The sequence below is a fragment of the Nomascus leucogenys genome, chromosome 2 (assembly GCF_006542625.1).
Source record: "Nomascus leucogenys isolate Asia chromosome 2, Asia_NLE_v1, whole genome shotgun sequence".
NCBI classification, from domain to species: domain Eukaryota; kingdom Metazoa; phylum Chordata; class Mammalia; order Primates; family Hylobatidae; genus Nomascus; species Nomascus leucogenys.
In genome coordinates this window covers 147,392,716-147,415,099 of record NC_044382.1, presented here as the reverse complement: position 1 = coordinate 147,415,099, position 22,384 = coordinate 147,392,716, and the positions used below count along the sequence as shown (strand labels likewise).

The window sequence follows — 22,384 nt, the reverse complement described above, 5'->3', positions numbered from 1 at the left end:
CTGCCTGATTGAGGATGTATATTATTTTGCAAAATTAACTATTTGAAAAAGAACCCTGGCCTACTTTTTGGGAAAGTCCGTGTTTGTGGTTGGCTGAATAATGCACCCCCCTGTACCCCACAAATATCTCCACATCCAAATCTCTAGAACCTGTTGAATATGTGGCCTGACATAGCAAAATGGACTTTGTAGATGTGATTAAGGATTTTGAGATGGAAGATTATCCAGGGATTATCTGAGTGGATTCAATGTAATCACAAAGGTCCCTAGAAGAGGGAGGCAGGAAACTCAGTCATAGGAGGACGTGTGAGGATGGAAGGAGAGGGAGAGACTGCAAGACAAGATGCTCTGGTGCTGCTTTAAAGATTGAGATGGAGGCTGGGCACAGTGGCTCATGCCTGTAATCCCAGCACTTTGGGAGGCCAAAGTGGGCAGATCATCTGAGGTCAGGAGTTCGAGACCAGCCTGGCCAACATGGCAAAACCCTGCCTGTACTAAAAGTACAAAAATTAGTTGGGCATGGTGGCACACGCCTGTAATCCCAGCTACTCAGGAGGCTGAAGCAGGAGAATCACTTGAACCTGGCAGACGTGCATTGCAGTGAGTCAAGATTGCACCATTGCTCTTCAGCTTAGGCAACAAGAGCAAAACTCCATCTCAGGGAAAAAAAAAAAAAAAAGAAGACAGAGATGGAGCCACAAGCCAAGGAATGCAGCTTCTAGAAAATAGAAAAGGGAAGAACATGGATTTTTTTCCTAGAGCCTCCAGAACTGAATGTGGCCCTGTGAACACCTTGATTTCAGTTCAGTGAGACCTGATTTAGACTTCTGACCTCCATCCCTAAAAGAATAAATTTGTGCTGTTTTAAGGCACTGCATTTGGGGTCCTTTGCTGCAGCAGTGGTAGCACACTCCTGGGTGTTCTCACCGTCTCTGATGGTGAAGCTGTGGAGCAGGGCAAGGCCGTCGAACCAATGGTTATATCTGGACTCCCCAACTGTGTGCATCCCAGGCCCATTGCGCAGCAGGGTTCCCTGCAGCCATGCTGGAATCTTGCCTGAGAAAAGAGAGAATGTTTAGTTTCCCGTTTCCACCTGCAAACTAAAATGCTGGAAGAAATGGTCATGGAAAGGAATTTGAGACTTGTAGTCCCAGTACCACTCCTTGCATCTGTTTGTTTATTCTACGGTCATTTCCAGAAAGTGTATAATGTGTTGGGCTGTTGGCTAGCACTGAGGATACCAAGATGCAGACACTGTCCCTGTCCTCAGATTGCCCACTGACCATTAAGGAGACAGATGAATAAACAGACACCCAAGTTCCACTGTGGTCCAGGCAATGCTGGTTGTGTTTTGGCTCATGCCTGTAATCCCAGCATTTTGGGAGGCTGAGATAGGAGTATCACTTGAAGCCAGGGGTTCAAGAGTAGCCTGGGCAACAAAGTGAGACCTGTCTCTACAAAAAAATAAAAAATGTAGCTCAGAGTCAGGTGCAGTGGCTCATGCCTGTAATCCCAGCACTTTGGGAGGCCTAGGTGGGTGGATCACCTGACATCAGGAGTTCAAGACCGGCCTGGCTAATATGGTGAAACCCTGTTTCTACTAAAAACACAAAAAATTAGCCAGGTGTGGTGGCAGGCACCTGTAATCCCAGCTACTCAGCAGGCTGACGCAGGAGAATCGCTTGAACCCAGGAGGTGGAGGTTGCAGTGAGCTGAGATCACGCCATTGCACTCCAGCCTAGACAACAAGAGTGAAACTCTGTCTCAAAAAACACAAAACAGGCTGGGCGCCGTGGCTCATGCATTTAATCCCAGCACTTTGGGAAGCTGAGGCGGGTGGATCACCTGAGGTCAGGAGTTCAAGACCAGCCTGGCCAACATGATGAAATCCCACCTCTACTAAAAATACAAAAAATAAGCTGGGTGTCGTTGCGGGCATCTGTAATCCCAGCTACTAGGGAGGCTGAGGCAGGAGAATCACTTGAACCCAGGAGGCAGAGGTGGCAGCGAGCCGAGACTGCGCCACTGCACTCCAGCCTGGGCAACAAGGCGAAACCCCGTCTCAAAAACAAACAAACAAACAAACAAAAACAGAAAAAAAACATACCTCATTGTGGTGGCATATGCCTGTAGTCCCAGCTGCTTGGGAGGTCGAGGTGGGAGGATCGCTTGAGCCTGGGAGCTCCAAGCTGCAGTGATCATACCACTGCACTCCAGCCTGGGCAACAGAGCAAGACCTTGTCTCAAAAAATTAAAAAAAAAAAAAAAAAAAAAGATAGAGGCAGTGCCACAGACGTAGCAAAAGGTTCTACGTGAAACAGAACAGCCCTGGGGTGGGCTGAGAGCAGGACGGTGTGGTCGCCTTCCTGGAGGAGGCAACCTGGCTAAGTCTTGAGGGAGAGTAGGTATTCGCCTCACAAAGGCAAAAGAAAAGAACATTCTAGAGCTGTACTGTCCAATATGGTAGCTATCAGCACTTGAAATGTGGTTGGTCTGAAATGACATGTGCTATAGGAATGAAATATACACCAGATTTCAAAGACTTAGTATGAACAAAAGTGAACCATCTCATTAGCAATTTTTAAAATATTGATTTCATGTTGAACTGATAATATCTTGGATTTGTTGTGTTAAATAAAATATACCATTGAAATAATTTCACCTGCTTCTTTTGACTCTTTTCAATGTTTCTACTAGAAAATTTAAAAGTACATGTGTGGCATAGGTTCTCTTTCTAGGGGACAGCCCTGCTCTAGAGACAGGGTGCTGCAGACAACGCTGTTAGTGCCTCCACCCAAGTCCCCTCGGCGTTTGTCTCTTCCTACAGGCTGTTTTCTGCAAATGCCTGCAGCTCCCTGCCTGAGTGCTTGGTTCTGACTGTGGGTGGGGCAGGCTTTGCCTACGTGCAGAAAGAGTGGGAAGCACCTCGTATAGGTAATGCCCCTGAAAGCTGCTCTCACCCAGCGATGGATGCAGAATTGGGGGACAAATCCCGCCGTTGCATTGCCCTCAGTTGGGATCACGAGAGGCATGTTTTTACACCACGCCCAGAGGATTTAGCTCCAATGGCCTCAGCAGCCAATGGCTCAACAATGCCCCATTTATTATTGGTTTCCTTCTCTCTTTTTCCCCGAGTTCCTCCTGATGTTTCTTGGGATCACGTGCCAAATAAACCACTTAGCCTTGAATTCTTGCCTCTGGAGGAACCCAAAACAAGAAGATCAAAACCAGGAGGCTGGGCACGGTGAGGCATGCCTGTAATCCCAGCACTTTGGGAGGCGAGGCAGGCAGATCGCTTGAGGTCAGGAGCTTGAGACAAGCCTGGCCAACGTGGTGAAACCCCGCCTCCACCAAAAATACAAAAATTAGCCAGGTGTGATGACGGGTGCCTGTAATCCCAACCACTCTGGAAGCTGAGGCAGGAGAATCGCTTAAACCCGGAAAGGGGAGGTTGCAGTGAGGTGAGATCACGCCACTGCACTCCAGCCTTGGTGACAGAGCAAGACTCTATCTCATAAATAAACGAATGAATGAATGAATGAATGAATGATCAAGACCAGGAGACGGGCAAGCTGTTTAGTAAGACTGGACGGTCATTTTCAAGCAAGAACATTGTGAGCAATGAAACTGCAGAAATAACAGGGGCCAGGAGACAAAGGTTGACAGGATCACACTAAGGGTCTTGATCTAATCCTCAGAAGAATGGGGCACCTTTGATGGTTATAATAGGGAAGGACAGGACTAGATATTTTCTGCAATTTAAAAAAAATTGAGATAAAACTCATCATTTTAAAGTGTACAGTTCAGGGAGTTCTAGTGTATTCACAATGTTGTGCAACCATCACCTAGTTCTAGAACATTCCATCACTCCAAAAAGACATCCCCCTTATGCATTAGCCGTCACTCCCTCTTCTACCCTTAACCCCAGGGTAGAATTGAGGGGTCAATTCTTATAAGGAACGCACAACCTAGATCCCTCAAATGCGCGGTTCACCACAGGGTTCACGCTCACAGTAGGGTTTGCCCTCCCATGAGAATCTAATGCCACCGATCTGACAGGAGGCAGAACTCAGGCAGTAATGCTGTGCGGCCCGGTTCCTAACAGACTGGTACTGGTCCATGGCTCCAGGGTCGGAGACCCCTGATATAAATGGAATAGGATCTTGGAGCTTCGACGGTTGTCTCTGCCCATGGTATGCAGTGTGGACTGGGAAATTCCCTGAGAGAGGCACAAAGACCAGAGAGAGGACCCGGGGATTCCAGAGGGATGGAGAGAAATGGATGAACAAAGATAAATGGAAGACACAGAACTGATGGGCCTCTATTTGACTAAATACAGGGGGATGTGGAGTGGAGCACTGAAAAATGACAGCTGAGGCCAGCACGGTGGCTCACGCCTGTTATCCCAGCACTAGGGGAGGCCAAGGCGGGTGGATCACTCGAGGTCAGGAGTTTGAGAATAGTGTGGCCAACGTGGCGAAACCCCATCACTACTAAAAATACAAAAATTAGCTGGGCGTCGTGGTGGGTGCCTGTAATCCCAGCTACTCGGGTGGCTGAGGCAGGAGAATCACTTGAATCTAGGAGGTGGAGATTGCAGTGAGCCGAGATTGTGCCATTGCGCTCCAGCCTAGGCCACAGAGTGAAACTCCATCTCAAAAAAAAAAAAAGAAAGACAGCCAAGTCTCTTGCCTTGGGCACCTACATAATTGTGGCACGAGGCACAGGCACCCAGGGCACAGGAGAGGGGGCAGGCTTGAGACAGAGCAGGGAGAGAGGCATCTGAGAATTAAAGCCCTAGATAGGACAAGAACACTTATATGCATTCATACACCAGCCACTGTGTTCTACATGGATTAAACCACTTAATGGTTGCAGCAACCCTATGTGGGAGGTGCCAAGCTACATTCATCAAACAGAAAAGAACACTGAGGCAGGAAATGCTTAAGTTGCCAAAGAGGTCTCAGAACACACGTGTGTTGGCACAGCCAGTTACAAAGCCAAAACCTTTGCATGTGCTCCCTGCATGGACGTGACAACCCAGGCACAGTTTTTAGTTAGCTGTCTGCCCATACATGTCACCAACAGATTAGGCTCAACCCAGGCCTGGACGGAGAGTCAGGAGGCCTGTTCTCTGCAGGCTGCCTGGCCTTGGGAAGTCACTGCCCCTCTGCCTCAGTTTCCCATCTGTCAATAGGGAGGCTTGATGTAGAGGAATGATTCTCACCCTTAGAATTACCCGAGGGCTTGTGAACACACAGCTTGCTGAGCTCCACCCCCCAAGTGTCTGACCCCATGGGTGTGGGTAGGGCCCAAGGAGGTTTATTTCTACCCAGCACCCAGGTGATGCTTATGCTGCAGGTCCGGAGACACCCCTGTGAGAACCGCTGCTGATCTTTCGGGCTCATTCAGCCTCTCATGTTCTAGAATTCGTGTTTTCTAACATTTCCAAGGATTTCATGCAGTCATTAAACATAAGGTGTAAAGGGTACAAAATATTCCAGGGCATGAAAAGGTCGGTATCATAGGTGCCTTTTTTTTTTTTTTTTTTTTGGAGACAGAGTCTCACTCTGTTGCCCAGGCTGGAGTGCAGTGGTGCAATCTGGGTTCACTACAACCTCTGCCTCCTGGGTTCAAGCGATTCTCATGCCCAGTCTCCTGAGGAGATGTGTTTATAGATATGCACCACCATGCCTCGCTAATTTTTGCATTTTTATTTAAAATAAGATTTCAGGCCGGGCACGGTGGCTCACGCCTATAATCCCAGCATTCTGGGAGGCCGAGATCAACTGAGGTTGGGAGTTTGCGACCAGCCTGACCAACATGGAGATACCCCGTTTCTACTAAAAATACAAAATTAGCCGGGTGTGGTGGTGCATGCCTGTAATCCCAGCTACTCGGGAGGCTGAGGCAGGAGAATCGCTTGAACCCAGGAGGTGGAGGTTGTGGTGAGCCGAGATCGCGCCATTGCACTCCAGCCTGAGCAACAAGAGTGAAACTCTGTCTCAAAAAAAAAAAAAAAAAAATTAAATTAAATGCATTGAAAGTAATGGCAAAAATGGCGATTATTTTTGCACCAACCAAATAGTAGAGACAGGGTTCCACCATACCAGGTTGGTCAGGCTAGGGTGCCTGTTTTTTATTTATTTATTTATTTTTGAGACGGGGTCTCACTCTTGGCAAGGCCGGAGTGCAGTGGCACGATCTCAGCTCACTGCAACCTCTGCCTCCCGGGTTCAACCAATTCTACTGCCTCAGCCTCCTGAGTAGCTGGGACTACACGTGCACGCCACCATGCCTGGCTAATTTGTGTATTTTTAGTAGAGAGGGATTTCACCATGTTAGCCAGGCTGGTCTCAAACTCCTGGCTTCAAGGGATCCACCCTCCTTGGCCTCTCAAAGTGCTGGGACCACAGGCATGAGCCACGGCACCTGGCCTTGGGGTGTCCTTTTAAAAAATAAAAAATGTACAGATGAACAGTCCAATTGAGAAAAAAAAATGTAATAGTATACATTTGCTTTTTGAAAAACTATTTACAAATATAGTAAAATTATCTATCAATTGACCTACTTATGTTTTAAAAAGTTAAAGAAATAGACCCAAATATTAATAGTGGTTAAGAGATTTGGAAATACAGCTGATTTTATTTCCTTCCATGTTCTCATTTGCACTCCTAATTAATTTACATATAATTTAATATACATACAGCTATATATACATACAGATTGATAGCTATAGATTGTGCCTTACCTTTGTAACCACGAAAAAATATACATAAAAGCTATTTTTTTTTGTTTCAAAAGACTCCCAAGGCAATTGCTCAGTTGAAAAGTTTCAATCTGATGTTCTCACGAAAATCACAGTTGTCCTCTCCTTATGAACAATTCCAGTCCATCTAGCAGATGAAAATGCCTGCAGGCCTGAGGTGACTCAGCTGTTCTTAAAACTGAGCAAGCACCACTCTGGGGACCCGGGAGTCCAGAACCAGGAACTGCCCTTTAGAGTCCAGATGGTACCAGGAAAGTGGCAACCCAAAACAGGAGGAAAAAGCAAGAGATATAAAAGATGAAGCGAGACACAGGGCTTCTAAAGGATAGAAGGTTCTACTCCCATAGGCTCTGCAGGTGCTCACACCTGTGAGTTCCTGACAGAAAATCACATCAGACTTTGCAATCCCCTGCAAGTGTGCGTGGTGGATGTGCACGCGTGGGAGCTCATGCACGCCCCTCTAAGCATTTTGAAACTAATTTAGAATGCATACATTTGCACAAATACATCACGCATCTGAGACAGGCAGCAGTTTGCAGATTAATCCCATTGTATATGTACCCACTGGGGCATTCCAACGCTTTTTTCCTGGGAACAGTGAGACGGACTCTCCTCCCTTTGCAAACGGAGTTATAATGTGTAAAAGAACACCTAGCTTTTCACAGAAAATGTGTCCCCTCTCTGTACTGTTTTCTGGGCTTTCCAAAAGTAATTTACAATTAGTATTACTTATACAATCAGGAAAAAATAGTGTCCATCTAAACGTAAGGAAGAAGCCAGGTGCAGTGGCTCACCCCTGCAATCCTAGCACTTTCGGAGGCCAAGGTAGGCGGATCACTTGAGGCTAGGAGCTCGAGACCAGCCTGGCCAACATGCTGAAACCCCGTCTCTACTAAAAATACACAGATTAGCCGGGCTTGGTGGTGGGCACCTGTAATATCAGCTACTCCGGAGGCTGAGGTGGGAGGATCATTTGAACCCAGGAGGCAGAGGTTGCAGTGGGTCGAGATCAAGCCCCTGGACTCCAGCCTGGGCGACAGAGCGAGACTCCGCCTCACAAAATAATAATAAAATAAACAGAAGAAAGAGCCCAGTGTTTATCAGAATGCTCACCTGTCACTTTGGCCCTCACAGGCTCCAGCTGTTCTTTCCTATTCCTGCCAAATATTATATCCATCGTTCAGGGTGCCGAGGGAGACTGATTTTAACAGCAAACAGATGCTCCTCTGTGTTCAAAGGAGATGCTGCTCCCTCCTCCTGCGTTTCCTTCCTGCTCTCCTGCTCCTTCCCTCCTTCACATGTCTGTCTCTCCTGAGGCCGATTGTTTCTGCCTTTGCTTTTTCCTTTTCGGCTGTCTGTGACTTCTCCCTCTCCGAGAGCCCTGGTCTCTTTACGCTCACGAGGGAAGCTGCGCTGGCGTTATTTATAAGATGTTTGGTTAAAGATTAATTTCCAAGCCATGTGTCATAGCTAATCTTTAATCCTCTTATTGTACCCTCAGCTTTCCCTCTCCAGTTTCACTTTTGGCTTAACCAAAAAAAAAAAAAAAGCTTGCTTCGGGCTAGGTTCTAAATAAGCAGAGAGAATTCAGTGCCTCCTGTTATGTTGCCCGACGTAATCCAAGAGCTGGAGATGTTTATGATCAGAACAAGAAAAGAGGCAGTCAGGGCCATCAGAGACGCTGGGAATTAGGAGAGTCTTGAGCTGAGCTCTGTGATCATTGAATGTCTGCTGCACAGCAGAGAACCCCTTCAGCAGAGACGGGAAAGGTTTTTTGTTTTGTTTTTAGTAAAGGCCCCCGTTGCTCCCCTCTAATAATCACACATAAAGAGCCACTTAATTCATTATTTTCTTTTTGGAAGAAGAGACATAAAATGTTTCATGTACCTGTTTAAAAAATAACGAACGGGAACCAAAGGCTTTTCTCAGAAACTATAAAGAATAGTAAAAAAGATGGGCCAGGAGCGGTGGCTCATGCCTGTAATCCCAGCACTTTGGGAGGCCAAAGTGGGCAGATCACTTGAGGTCAGGAGTTCGAGACCAGCCTAGCCAACAAGGCGAAATCCTGTCTCTAATAAAAATACAAAAATTATCTGGGCATGGTGGTGCACGCCTGCAATCCCAGATGCTCAGGAGGCTAAGGCGGGAGAATCGCTTGAACCCGTGAGGCAGACATTGCAGTAAGCTGAGATGGCACCACTGCACTCCAGCCTCGGCCACAGAGTAAGACTCTGTCTCAAAAAATAAACAAGTAAACAGAATAGTAAAAAAGAAACTTCATTTCAACTTTCTGGCCTATCAAGAGGGCAAAACAATGCCTGAATTTGATCTCAGCTTCCCTATTATTCGTGTATCTTCGTGTGTTGCCATTGACTGAAATTCATAGTCAACTTGCTATATGCACTGATTGAAGTTAATGAACTCATCTTAATGTATTTTGCTTAAAGAAAGAACCAGTCGTTTGCTCTGTGGGTAGAGTAAGAAAAGGCAGACGCACTGGCCTTTATGCAACCCAGCTGAGAATAACGATGGTCCGGTCTGGGCTGAGACCACGTGCCAGCACCTCGGGCAGTTCATTCCTGACAGCTGTGTGGTCTGGCTGTGCTTCCGCCCTGGCACACATTGGAATCACCTGGTTGGCAGTACTAACTGTACCAGTGCTGGGCCTCACTCCAGACCCACTGACGCAGAATCTCTGAAGGTGGATCTCAGCCATCAGCTTTTTATTTTTTTATGTTGGCCGGGTGTAGTGGCTCACACCTGTAATCCTAGCACTTTCAGAGGCCAAGGCGGGAAGATCACTTGAGCCCAGGAATTAAGACCAGCCTAGGCAACATATTGAGGCTCCGTGTCTACCTAAAAAAAAAAACAAAACTAGCTGGGCATGGTGGTGCACGCCTGTAGTCCCAACTACTTGGGGGAGGCTGAGGTGGGAGGATCACTGGAGTCTGGGAGGTTGAGGCTGCAGTGAACTGTGATAGCAGCACTGGACTCCAGCCTGGGCAACATAGCAAGCCCTTATCTCAAAAATAAAAAATAGGGAGACCGAAGCGGGTGGATCACGAGGTCAGGAGATCGAGACCATCCTGGCTAACACTGTGAAACCCCGTCTCTACTAAAAATACAAAAAATTAGCTAGGCGTGGTGGCGGGCGCCTGTAGTCCCAGCTAATCCGGAGGCTGAGGCAGGAGAATGGCATGAACCCAGGAGGTGGAGCTTGCAGTGAGCCGAGATCACGCCACTGCACTCCAGCCTGGGCGACAGAGCTAGACTCTGTCTCAAAAGAAAAAAAAAATAATAATAATAAAAAGTGCCTACATGTATGCAGCAGGAGTTGAGAAGGCCTGACCCAGAGGAAAGATGCTACATGCCTGAGTTGAAACTAAATTCAAATTATAGCTTATTGGCTGGGCATGGTGGCTCATGCCTGTAATCCCAGCACTGTGGGGGGCCAAGGCGGGCAGATCACCTGAGGTCAGGAGTTCAAGACCAGCCTGGCCAACATGGTGAAATCTCATTTCTACTAAAAATACAATACAAAAATCAGCTGGGCGTGGTAATGGGCGCCTGTAATCCCAGCTACTTGGGAGGCTGAGGCAGGAGAATCACTTGAATCCAGGAGGTGGAGGTTGCGGTGAGCCAAGATGGTGCCACTGTACTCCACCCTGAGTGACAGAGTGAGACTCCATCTCAAAAAAAAAAAAAAAAAATTACAGCTCATCCTTTTTTCTTTTTTCTTTTTTTTTTGAAATGGAGTCTCGCTCTGTCGCCCAGGCTGGAGTGCAGTGGCGTGATCTTGGCTCACTGCAGCCTGCACCTTCTGAGTTCAAGTGATTCTTCTGCCTTATCCTCCTGAGTACCTAGGATTACAGGTGCCCGCCACCACCCCCGGCTAATTTTTGTATTTTTAGTAGAGATGGGGTTTCACCATATTGGCTGGGCTGGTCTGAAACCCCTGACCTCAAGTGATCCGTCCGCCTTGGCCTCCCAAAGTGCTGGGGTTAGAGGCGTGAGCCACCGTGCCTGGCCAGCTCGTGCATTTTCTGTGTGTCTGGGCCATTCTACCCTCTTTGAGCCTCCTTTTTTTCAACTATAAAGTGAGGCATAATGATATTAGCACCTCAAGCCTTTTGTAAAGAGTCTAACAAAAGCACCTGGTCTCAGACGGTTACCAATCAATGCCTTTACCTTTTCCTCCCATTCTCTGATTTGATCCACCTTTCCAGTAAGACCTCCAATAACTTGCCAGTTTATCCCACTGTGTGGTCTAAACACGTGTATCCACGTCAGAGTTCTTTATTCCTAGCTTGTGGAAGCTGCGTTCTTGTGAGGATTACATGGGAATGTCTGGCATACTCTAAGGGCTGTGGGAAAAAAAAACGACATCACCAGGGTACAAGAAAGAGCTCAGGGCTTAGAGGTCAGAAGACCTGGGTTTGGACCTCAGCTCTGAGATTCAGCAACTCTGCGGCTGTTGTCACGTGACCTCTCTGAACCTCACTTCACTCGGCAAAATGGGTGTGGCAGTATCTGTGTCACAGGGCTTGTTGGAAGGGTTACAATGAAACCATATGAGTGAAAACATGCCAGGCACGGTGGCTCAAGCCTGTAATCCCAGCACTTTGGGAGGCTGAGGTGGGCAGATCACTTGAGGTCAGGAGTTTGAGACCAGCCTGGCCAATATGGTAAAACCCTGTCTCTACTAAAAATACAAAAATTAGCCTGGTATGGTGGTGTGCACCTGTAATCCCAGCTACTCGGGAGGCTGAGGCAGGAGAATCACTCGAACTTGGCAGGAGAATCACTCGAACCTGGCAGGTGAAGGTTGCAGTGAGCTGAGATCCCACCACTGCTCTCCAGCCTGGGCAACAGAGCAAGAATCAGTCTCAAAAAAAAAAAAAATTTATCAGTCAAAACATGACTGTGCTCCCCCTTCTTGTCAATCTTTGCATATTCAGAAAAGCAACTGAGCAGTTAACCTGCATTGGCTTGCCCTGGCCTTACACAGTCCTGTGAGATGTGTGTTCCTACCACCATTCTCAAGGTCAGAGAGCACAGGGAAGATGACTCACTTGCCCTCGGTCTCATAGTGAGGAGCGGCTCAAATTAGGAAGCACAGCCAGGCAGCCCGACTTCGAAGTAATTACCCTGACAATTCTACACAGCTCCAATGCACGACGGGTGTTTGCTGGATTTTTACTGAATGAAGTAATGGGTGGATGTGTCAATGGGTGGACAGGCCCTAAGAGAACCAGTCTTGCGTCTTGGGTTGGTGTCACTGCATTCTTATATCCGAGCAAGGGCAAGCTCTTTTATCGAGGTCCCAACTGCACGCAAGGGACAGCTAGATAGTGAGATAAGGGTTTTTTAAAATACGAATGGAGTGCAGGCACAGTGGCTCACACCTGTAATCCCAGCAATTTGGGAGGCTGAGGCTGATGGATCATTTGAGGTCAGAAGTCTGAGACTAGCCTGGGCAACATGGCGATACCTTGCCTCTATAAAAAATAGAAAAATTAGCTGGTTGTGGTGGTGGTGGCAAACACCTGTGGTCCCAGCTACTTGGGAGGCTGAAGTGGGAGGGTCGCCTGAGCCCGGGGAGTTTCAGCCTGCAGTGAGCCATGATTGCACCACTGCACTCCAGCCTGGACAACAGACACCCTATCTCAAACAAACAAACAAACAAACAAACAAACAAAAAAACCTAATGGTGGTAATAAATTAAGCATAACAGTAGATATCTGTATAAGTTTGCTAGGGCTGCCATAACAAATGTCACAGACTGGGTGGCTTAAACAACAGAATTTTTTTTTTTCTCACAGTTCTAGGGGCTAGGAGTCTGAGATCAAGGTATCAGGTTTTGGCTGGGCACAGTGGCTCACGCCTGTAATCCCAGGACTTTGGGAGACCTAGATGAGCAGATTGCCTGAGGTCAGGGGTTCAAGACCAGCCTGGCCAACATGGTGAAATCCCATCTTTACTAAACATACAAAATTAGCTGGGCGTGGTGGCACATGCCAGTAATCTCAGCTACTGGGGAGGCTGAGGCAGGAGAATTGCTTGAAGCGGCAAGGCAGAGGTTGCAGTAAGCTGAGATCGCACCACTCCAGCCAGGTGTGTTCGAGACTGCAGTGAGCTATGATTGCACCACTGCACTCCAGCCTGGGCAACAGAGTAAGACTCCGTCTCAAAAAAACAAAAACAAATGAAAAACAACAACAAAAAAACAACAAGGTATCAGGTTGTTTGGGAGATCAAGGTAGCGGGTGTGATTTCTCGCTGCGTCTTCACGTAGTCTTTCTCTGTGTGCATATCCTTGGTATCTCTTGGCGTGTCTGAATTTCCTCTTCTTTTATTTTTAAATTTTATTTATTTATTTAATAGACAGGGTCTCATTCTGTTGCCCAGGCTGGAGTGCAGTGGTGCAATCATAGCTCACTACAGTCTCAAACACCTGGACTCAAGTGATCCTCCTGCCTCAGCCTCCTGAGTAGCTGGGACTGCAGGCACAAGCCCCTGTGCCCAGTCAAATTTCCTCTTCTCCTAAGGAGACCAGTTATATTGGATCAGGGGCCAACCTAATGGCCTCATTTTAATTTAATCACCTTTTTAACGACCCTATCTCCAAATACAGTCACAGTCTGCCATATGGGGTGTTAGGGCTTCCATGTATGAATTTTACACAACACAATTCAGCCCATCACAATATCAATAAGTCACAGTGAGTAAGGGAACACACTTTTGCTGCAGGTAACAGAACATCTGCTGAAACTCCAAAGATGCACATTTATTGCAGACATCGAGCCATCGAGAGGTGGCATGCTGGGTGACTCGGAAGCTCGCCTGGCGAGGGCTTCCACGCTTCCAGCCTCAGAAAGTTGGCTTCTCATCATTGGCTTGTTCAGTTCTGGTTATGAATGACTGCCATTGCCTGGGAAATCATGGCCTCACATAGAGATGTGCAAAACCAGGAAGATAAGGCAGGCACAGAAGAGGAGTTTTCTTTGTAGACCTCTCATTTTATGCTGGAGGGAAATCTTTCCCAGAATCCACTGAGCAGATTTTCTCTTGTGCCTCATTGGCTGAATTGAACTGTGTCACATGACCACCCCTAACCAATCACAGACAAAGAGGAACAGGAGCTCTTTCACTTCCTCAGACAAACTTTAATTCAATTACCTCTGAGTCACCCCTGGAGTGGCATCATTGCCATCTGGATCTTGTCAGAATTCCATTAGCAAGGTAAAAGGAGGGAATGGCCTGGGATAGGCAACTGACAGTGTCCGCTGCAGGCAGTGCATCCAACACTTTTTCTTTTGTTTTGAGACAGGGTCTCACTCTGTCACCCAGGCTGGAGTGCAGTGGTGCAATCTCAGCCCACTGCAGCCTCAACCTCCTATGTTCAAGTGATCCTTCCACCTCAGCCTCTTGAGTAGCTGGGACGATAGGCGTGTGCCACCACTCTAGGCTAATTTTTTTGTATTTTGTAGAAATGGTGTTTTGCCAAATTGCCCAGGCAATTGGGCAAGTGGTCCCAAACTCCTGAGCTCAAGTGATCCACCTGCCTTGGCCTCCCAAAGTGTTGAGATTACAGGCATGAGCTACCGAGTCTGGCCCATTCAACACATATTGATTGAGCACCTACTATGTGCTGGAAATGTAGCAGTGAACAAACAAATCTGTGCCTTTTTGGACCTGATACCTACTACACGCCAATCTCTGATGGAATAGAGGTGATTAATGAGACCCAGTCTCTGCCTTTTTTGCTCCCATGATGTTCTTTTTGTTTGGAGGCTGAGGCTGGACATATATTTCCCAAAGGGGAAGGGGTCTCACTTGGTTTGTAGGACCGCCTTCATGTTGAAAACCCATTGACGTGAAGCAGCAGCTGCTCTTCCCCTCAAAAGCTCTGGCATTCCTCTGAACCCATGGAGGCCTGACCCTTGTGTTCTGTTGTTTTCACTAATATGGGCAGAATGGGATAAGGGGTTGGTTCCAGTAGAAGCTGTCTCCTGGCCTGCTCTCCTCCAGCCTCTGATCTGAATGCTTGCATGTGCTGGTTACTGTACTAAGTGTTCTAGTATCAGTATTTCTTTTAATCCCTCCCCATCCCTACAAGGATGTCAGTAGCAATCTTATTTTTATAGTCTCAGAGATGTGGAGTAACTTCATGTAGGTCAACAGCCGATCAGTACTTGTTCTTCCCCACAAAACTGTAATGCTTCCCACCTTTCAGAGCTGCTGGCTGGGAAAGAGCTAGGAGAGCAAAGGTAAGTGTTTCACAGACAATTTGCGTAATGCATTCACTGCCTTAAAACGGGACTGGAAACTGGCCAGTGCATAAGAGAACAGGGGCAATGGCAATGTAGAGAGAAATGGCACATCTTAGGTAAGAGTTTTGGTTATTTATTGCTGTTTAACATCCCACTCCAAAATGTAGTGGCTTAAAACAACAATCATTCATACACTCTCTAAGTTCTGCAGGTTGCGTGGGCATGGGCTCAGCTGGGCGGTTCTTCTGCTTTCATTGCTCAGCGTTCCTTACATGGTTGCTGGAATTGACTAGGATGTTAGAGGGGCTGGGCCTTGGCCTCGCTTTGTCTCTGTGAGATCTTACCAGCACAGTAGCCAAACTTTTTATAATACACAGCATCAAAGGTCTCCCAAAGGTGAGTGACACAAGAGAGAGGAAGCAGAAGTTGCCAACACCTTTTAAGGCTACACCAGAATTGACATAGTTTATCTTCTACTGTCTTCTATTGGTTAGAGCCAATCACAGGGCCAGCAAAAATTCCGTGAGAAGGGACCACTCAAGGTTGCGACTACAGGGTCTGGGCTATATGGTCCCTTTGGGGCCATCTTTGGAAACTAGCTACCCTGAAAGACTCATTTGCATTTGGGTTTCAGTTCTTCCTCCTACAAACTAAATGTCTGAACCACGTACTAAAGTCTCAGACCCTCAGTTTCCTAATCTCTGAAATGGAAATGATAACATCTGCCTCATTGAGTGGCTACAATGTTTAAATTAAACGTGTAAAACTGTGTATGTCACAGTACTTAAAATACAGTAGGCACTCAAAGCATTCTTTCCCCCTTTCTTTTCTTGGGAAAGACAGAAAAACTGGAACAACCAGCCAAAATAATAATCAAACATACTAATTTTGAGTTACTTGCATGCAGTTGAAAAATAGAAACCAATACATTGGATCATTGGGATTTAAGTCTCTTTTAGCCTGGCTGTGAAGCCATGTACGTACACAGTAAGTAATAATTAGTTGCCTAGAATAGCTGCTTTACAAGAGGCACAGACAGGAGGTATCACAGGAGTTCTGAGGAAGGAAAGCTTGGTGATGCTGGGGAGGATTAGGAAAGAAGGCTTCCTGGAGGAGGGAGTGCACAGCTGAGCCCTTGAGAGTGAGAAGTATTTGGATGGCGAAGGAGGAGGGGGCCTCTCCAGGCAGGAGGACCACTGGCCATTTATTGAGAGCTTTGTATATACCAGACCCTCTTCTAAACCTTTTACACATATGAATCCATGTCCTCCTCACAATAATCCTGAGTTTAGGTGGTTTTGCCCCGTTTTAAAGATAAAGAAAAGGAGGCACAGAGAAGCTAAGAAACTTGCTCAGTATCCCAGAGCTGGGCTTTGAATTACGGTAGCCTGGCTCTAGAATCTGTACTTGCATCCATGTTCATCTCCACTATCTAGGGCTGGTAAGTGGCTTAACGATTGCACTGTGCAGCATTTGTAAGAATATGGCCTTTATACTGCAGGCAGTAGCATCCTAGGAGAAGACGTTCAATGAAGCTATTCATGTGATAGCTTAGCTATGCTGTTCAACACAGTAGCTGCTAAGCACACTTGGCTATTTATATTTAAATATACATTAATTGCAATGAAGTTAAATGAAGATGTGAGCTCCTCTTTCACAGTAACCACATTTCAAGGGCTCTGTTGCCCTGTGTAATTGGTGGCTGTTATACTGGACAGTGCAGTCACAGAACATTTCCATGATCACAGAAAGTTCTATTGACAGCGCTGAGTTAGCAGAACTGCTAAGATGGCATTTATAGGGAGGCCAAGGCAGTTATGGCTGTATGGAAAGCCAGTTGAGAGGGTGCAATGTCAGGGAAGCCCGTGGCTGACAATGGTAAAAATGTAAATTAGTCCATGCATACATTCATTCATCTGTTCCATAAATATGGAACACAGTATGCTTGGCCACAAAGGAAGGTATGAGACATCGTACAAGGCTGGAGGAGCGTAGTGGAGAGCAGACATCACAGAAAGACTAATGTTTGCTCCAAGACCTGAAGGATTGCTAGGCATTGGCCACGTGAAGAAGACAAGAAGAGCGTTCCTACTAGCAGGACCTGCTTGTGCCCAGACTCAAAATATCACATGGGGTGGCTGCTACACAAATTGTTCTGGATTGCGGAAGGGAGAGGCGTACGTTATGTAGGGCTGTGGGGGGAGAGAAGCAAGAAAGGTGAGCAGAAGAGAGAGGGAGGGAGGGAACAGGAAAATTTCCAACAGATTGTGGAAGTGGAGGTGCGAGTTGCTGAGAGGAAACCAGGAAGAAAATTAGAGCATAGAGGAGGAAAGTCTGCATTGCAGTCAGGCCTTGGGAAGAAACAGAGAGCAAGGAGGTCTGCATTGCATGAAGGCCTTTACCAACGGGTCCCTCCTGGCATTGGTGTCGGATTGGAGATCTCCTGGCTTCCTCACAAGGCACACATGTTTGCAGAAGTTGACAGTGCTGCTTCTGTAGCAATCCAGAGATAGCAGAATTGGGTTTGCACTGGGAGAGAGGAAGGCTGGAAATAGAATCACACACAGTCGGCCCTTGGGAGGCTCTAAGATACTATCAGAGGAAGTAGAATGCCTTCATCTCCTCCTTTTGGGGAGAGGAAGAACGTGAACTTCAGGGCTGGAGAAGGAAGGGAGTTCACATAGAGTGTGCCCCCTTCTCTGCATTTTGCACCCATTGAATCTTCTAATCCTTGCACAGGCACTGTTTGGCCGGAACTATTATTATCCCCATCTTATGGACAAAGCAGCAGAAGCTTGGTGAGGTCAGAGGTCATGCAATATGTGATGGAGGTGGAAGATCTGACCATGGGATCCTCTTCCTCGAGTGATTTTGGGAAGGGGCAGGGAAGAGGTGTCGCTCCTTCTCTGAGGCCACTTGTCCCACAGGACAGGTGGAGCCTATAGAACAGTCATGAGGTTAAGAAATAAAAGCGAGTTCAAAAAGTTTTCATGCTATTAAAAACACAACAGCCTTATTTTGCAATTCTATATCTCTGATTACAAAATGATTAACTAAAATTAGTTAATATTAACCTTTTGGAGATAATATTATCATATTTAAATTACTTTGCAATTTTCCAATTAAGTTTGCTTCTAAATGGTGCCTCTAATTAGCCAGGGTGATAAGTGGACCAGCTAACAAAGAGATCTTTGAATTCTTAGATAGCAGAGTCCATAGTGGCAGCCAAAGTCCCCGCAATGGTGGCACCTGCTGTCCCCGCAAAGGGAGAACAGCACGGGGAACCAGACAGCCTCCCTGGGGCTTCCGGAGGAAAAACTTCACTGGGTGCAGTGGCTCACCCCTGTAATCCCAGCACTTTGGGAGGGCGAGACAGGCAGATCACCTGAGGTCAGGAGTTCAAGACCAGCCTGGAGAACGTGGTGAAACCCTGTATGTACTAAAAATACAAAAATTAGCTGGGCATGGTGGCGGGCCCCTGTAATCCCAGCTACTTGGGAGGCTGAGGCAGGATAATTGCTTGAACCCAGGAGGCAGAGGTTGCAGTGAGCCAAGATCTTGCCATTGCACTCCAGCCTGGGTGACAGGAGCAAAACTCCATCTCAAACAAACAAACAAACAAAACAAAAAACCTTCACTACTGAACAAAAGACCATAAATTATGCCATCAATATTAAGAAGATTCATTAATTCTACAACATTCTACAGAGCAGTTAAGACTACTGTCATGTGGAGTATTAGACACAGAAAACTGGAGAATTGTATCTCCTGACCTCAATGGGTTCAAAGTCTAACAAGGAAGATAAGAAGGCAAGTAACAATTATAAGTGCTATAAGTTATCTAACACTAATATCCCATGCATAGAAGGAAGAATTGATAAGATTGAAATACAGAAGGCATTGCTGATAAATAAATGCATAAAAAATAAGTTATCCTGATGCCTGAGCTGGAAAACCAAATTTCCACCATGTATGTAATTAGGGTTCAATCAAGGATGCTTGACAAAAATTCAATTAAAAAAGTAACTATCAAGACTGGGTGCAGTGACTCATGGCTTTAATCGCAGCATTCTGTGAGGCTGAGGCAAGAGGATTGCTTGAGCCCAGGAGTTCGAGATCAGCCTGGGCAATATACTGAGACCCCCATCTCTACAAAAACTTAAAAAAAAAAATTCACTGGGGCTGGCCAGGCGCAGTGGCTCACGCCTGTAATCCCAGCACTTTGGGAGGCCGAGGCGGGTGGATCATGAGGTCAGAAGATCAAGACCATCCTGGCTAACACGGTGAAACCGTCTCTACTAAAACTACAAAAAATTAGCTGGGTGTGGTGGCGGGCACCTGTAGTTCCCAGCAACTCGGGCGGCTAAGGCAGGAGAAAAGCGTGAACCCGGGAGGAGGAGCTTTCAGTGAGCCGAGATCTCGCCACTTCACTCCAGCCTGGGCGACAGAGTGAGACTCCGCCTCAAAAAAAAAAAAAAAAAAAAAAAAAATTAGCTGGGGCCAGGTGTGGTGGCTCATGCCTGTAATCCCAGCACTTTGGGAGACAGAAGTGGATGGATCACTTGAGGCCAGGAGTTTTGGCCAACATGGTGAAACCCCATCTCTATAAAAAAGGCAAAAATTAGCCAGGCGTGGTGGTGTGCACCTATAGTCCCAGCTACTTGGGAAGCTGAGTCAGAGAATCCTGTCTCTAAAAAACAAATTTTTAAAAAATTAGCCCGGCGTGGTGGCACATACCTATAGTCCCAGCTACTTAGGAGGCTGAGGTGGGAGGGTCAATTGAGTCCAGGAGTTTGAGGCTGTGGTGTGCTGTGATCATGACACTGCCCTCCAGCTTGGGTGTCAGTGTGAGACCCCATCTCTACAAAAATAAAAATAAAATAAAATTTAAAAGTAATAAAAATGAATCAATAAATAATCAAGAGCTCATCATTCCAAAGACTGAAGTTGTTATCAGCAGATTATGGCAGGCGGAGGTTGCAGTGAGCCGAGATCATGCCACTGCACTCTAGCCTGGGCAACAGAGTGAGACTGACTCAAAAAAAAAAATTAGCTGGGCATGGTGACACATGCTTGTAGTCCCTGCTACTTGGGAGGCGGAGGTGGGAGGATTGCTTGAGCCAGGAGTTTGAGGCTGCAGTGAGCTGTGATCACACCACTGCACTCCACGTTTGCTCTGGGCAACAGAGCAAAACCATATCTCAAAACGAAACAAAACAAAACAAAACAGAAAACCAAACTATCAGGTTATAATCTGACCTATAATCCTGATATTTCTACCTCCTAAATAATCTTTCAGATTGGTCCACTCTCCTCCAGCCACCAGCCACTGTCGTTATTTTTAACCTCTGCAAACAGACCTGTGAGGCCTCCCTACTACCTCCAACCCCCTCCAATCCACCTTTGCTGCTGCTAGGTGACTTGGCTAAAATTGGAACCTGATCATGTCATTTTCCTGTTGAAATCCAGATTAGCTTAGTGCCTTGCACAGAGTAGATGTTTAACAAATACTTATGGAATGAATAAGTGAACAAGTGAATGAGTGAGCAATAAGTGAACAAATAAATGAATGGCATGTGGCCTCTTTGTGCTGCACAGGCATCGCATGCGTGTCCTAGGGCTGCCGTAACAAAGTACTGCAGGGTCACGGGCCCTCTGAGGTTTCAAGGGGAGGATCCTTCTTTGCCTCTTCCAGTTTCTGGTGGCTGCCAATCTTGACTTCAAGTCATGTCCCTTGACTTGCTTATCACTCCAACCTCTGTCTCCATCCTCATACGACATCCCCCGCTGCCCCGGTTCTCTGTGTCCAGATTTCCCCCTTCCTGTAAGGACACCAGTCCCTGCATTAGGGCCCAACCTAATGAACTCATCTTAACTTGGTTATTTCTGCAAAGACCCTATTTCCAAATGAAGTCACATTCAAAGGTACCAGGGATTAGGACTTTAATATGTCTTTCTGAGACTAATGTTAAACCACCTGTCATCAAGCAACTTACTTTTAAAATGAGAACAGAAAAGGCTAGAAATGAATTTATTTTTACAGCCAACTTCTTATTGTTTCTCTTGCACTCTCTATGACTCACTTTTTTTTAAAGCTTGCTGTCACCTTTAAATGGTACTAAAATGGAAGTACATTAAACTGCTATTAGGGCATGGAAGACGTGGCAATTAACTGCGGTAGGACATGAGAAGCCTTCAGAGAATAGATTGGGCCAGGTGCAGTGGCTCACGCCTGTAATCCCAGCACCTTGGGAAGCTGAGGCGGCTGGATCGCTTGAGGTGAGGAGTTTGAGACCAGCCTACCCAACATGGCAAAACCCCATCTCTACTAAAAATACAAAAATTAGTTGGATATGGTGTCACAGGCCTGTAATCCCAGCTGCTGCAGAGGCTGAGGCAGGAGAATTGCTTGAACCCAGGAGGTGGAGGCTGCAGTGAGCCAAGATTGTGCCACTGCACTCCAGCCTGCGTGCCAGAGCGAAATTCTGTCTCAAAACAAACAAACAAACAAAAAAACAAACACAACCAAAAATCAGAGAAGAGGGTGACAATTGAGCAATTGTAGAAAAAGGGCAGAAGTGTAGAAGCAAGTGTACAAAAGAAAGCACTCCTGGTACAGGGAACAGCATGTGCGAGAGTGTGGCGGTGTGACAGGGCATGGAGGACCACTCAGTGGAAAATACCTGGGGTGGTTGTAGTTTCTTTTGGTTCTGGGGTACTAAAATAAAGCTTCAGATGGCCAGGCATGGTGGCTCACACCTGTAATCCCAGCACTTTGGGAGGCCGAGGCAGGCAGGTCACTTGAGGCTGGGAGTTTGAGACCAGCCTGACCAACATGGTGAAACCCCATCTCTATGAAAAATGCAAAAATTAGCCAGGCTTCATGGCACACACCTGTAATCCTAGCTACTCAAGAGGCTGAGACATGAGAATCACTTGAACCCGGGAGGTGGAGGTTACAGTGAGCTGTGATCATGTCACTGCACTCCAGCCTGGGCAACAGAGCGAGACTCCGTCTCAAACAACAACAACAACAAACAAAAAAAGAAAGAAATAGGGCTTTGGCATTCTGGGCCTCTCCCTGAGACAATCATTCTACCAGCTCTCCCCCAAGCCCCAACCTCCAGCTCTGCCCCATTCTGTCTGGCTAATCCTGTAAGATCCAGGTAGCCAGCCACCCTGTGAAAGCAACCAACTAACATACATGAAATAACTTAATTGTATATCTTAAAATAAAAGGGTGTAATCGGATTCTTTGTAGTTCAAAGGATAAATGCTTGAGGGGATGGATACATCATTCTCTACGAAGTGCTTATTTCACATCGCATGCCTCTATCAAAAC

At 46.6% G+C, this 22,384-nt stretch overlaps 1 protein-coding gene across 1 annotated transcript in view; it reads right to left on the bottom strand.

Moving 5' to 3' along the window:
- BCO1 (beta-carotene oxygenase 1) overlaps positions 1–8,169 on the bottom strand; it is a 51,516-nt gene extending 43,347 nt beyond the window's left edge. Inside the window, exons 1-2 of the mRNA XM_030823757.1 lie at positions 7,883–8,169; positions 928–1,056 (exon numbers count right to left, since the gene is read on the bottom strand). Coding sequence (XP_030679617.1) covers positions 928–1,056; positions 7,883–7,946 — 193 coding nt within the window. The 5' untranslated portion in view covers positions 7,947–8,169. The remainder of the gene's footprint in view (positions 1–927; positions 1,057–7,882) is intronic.
- Between the last annotated feature and the right edge of the window lie 14,215 nt (positions 8,170–22,384).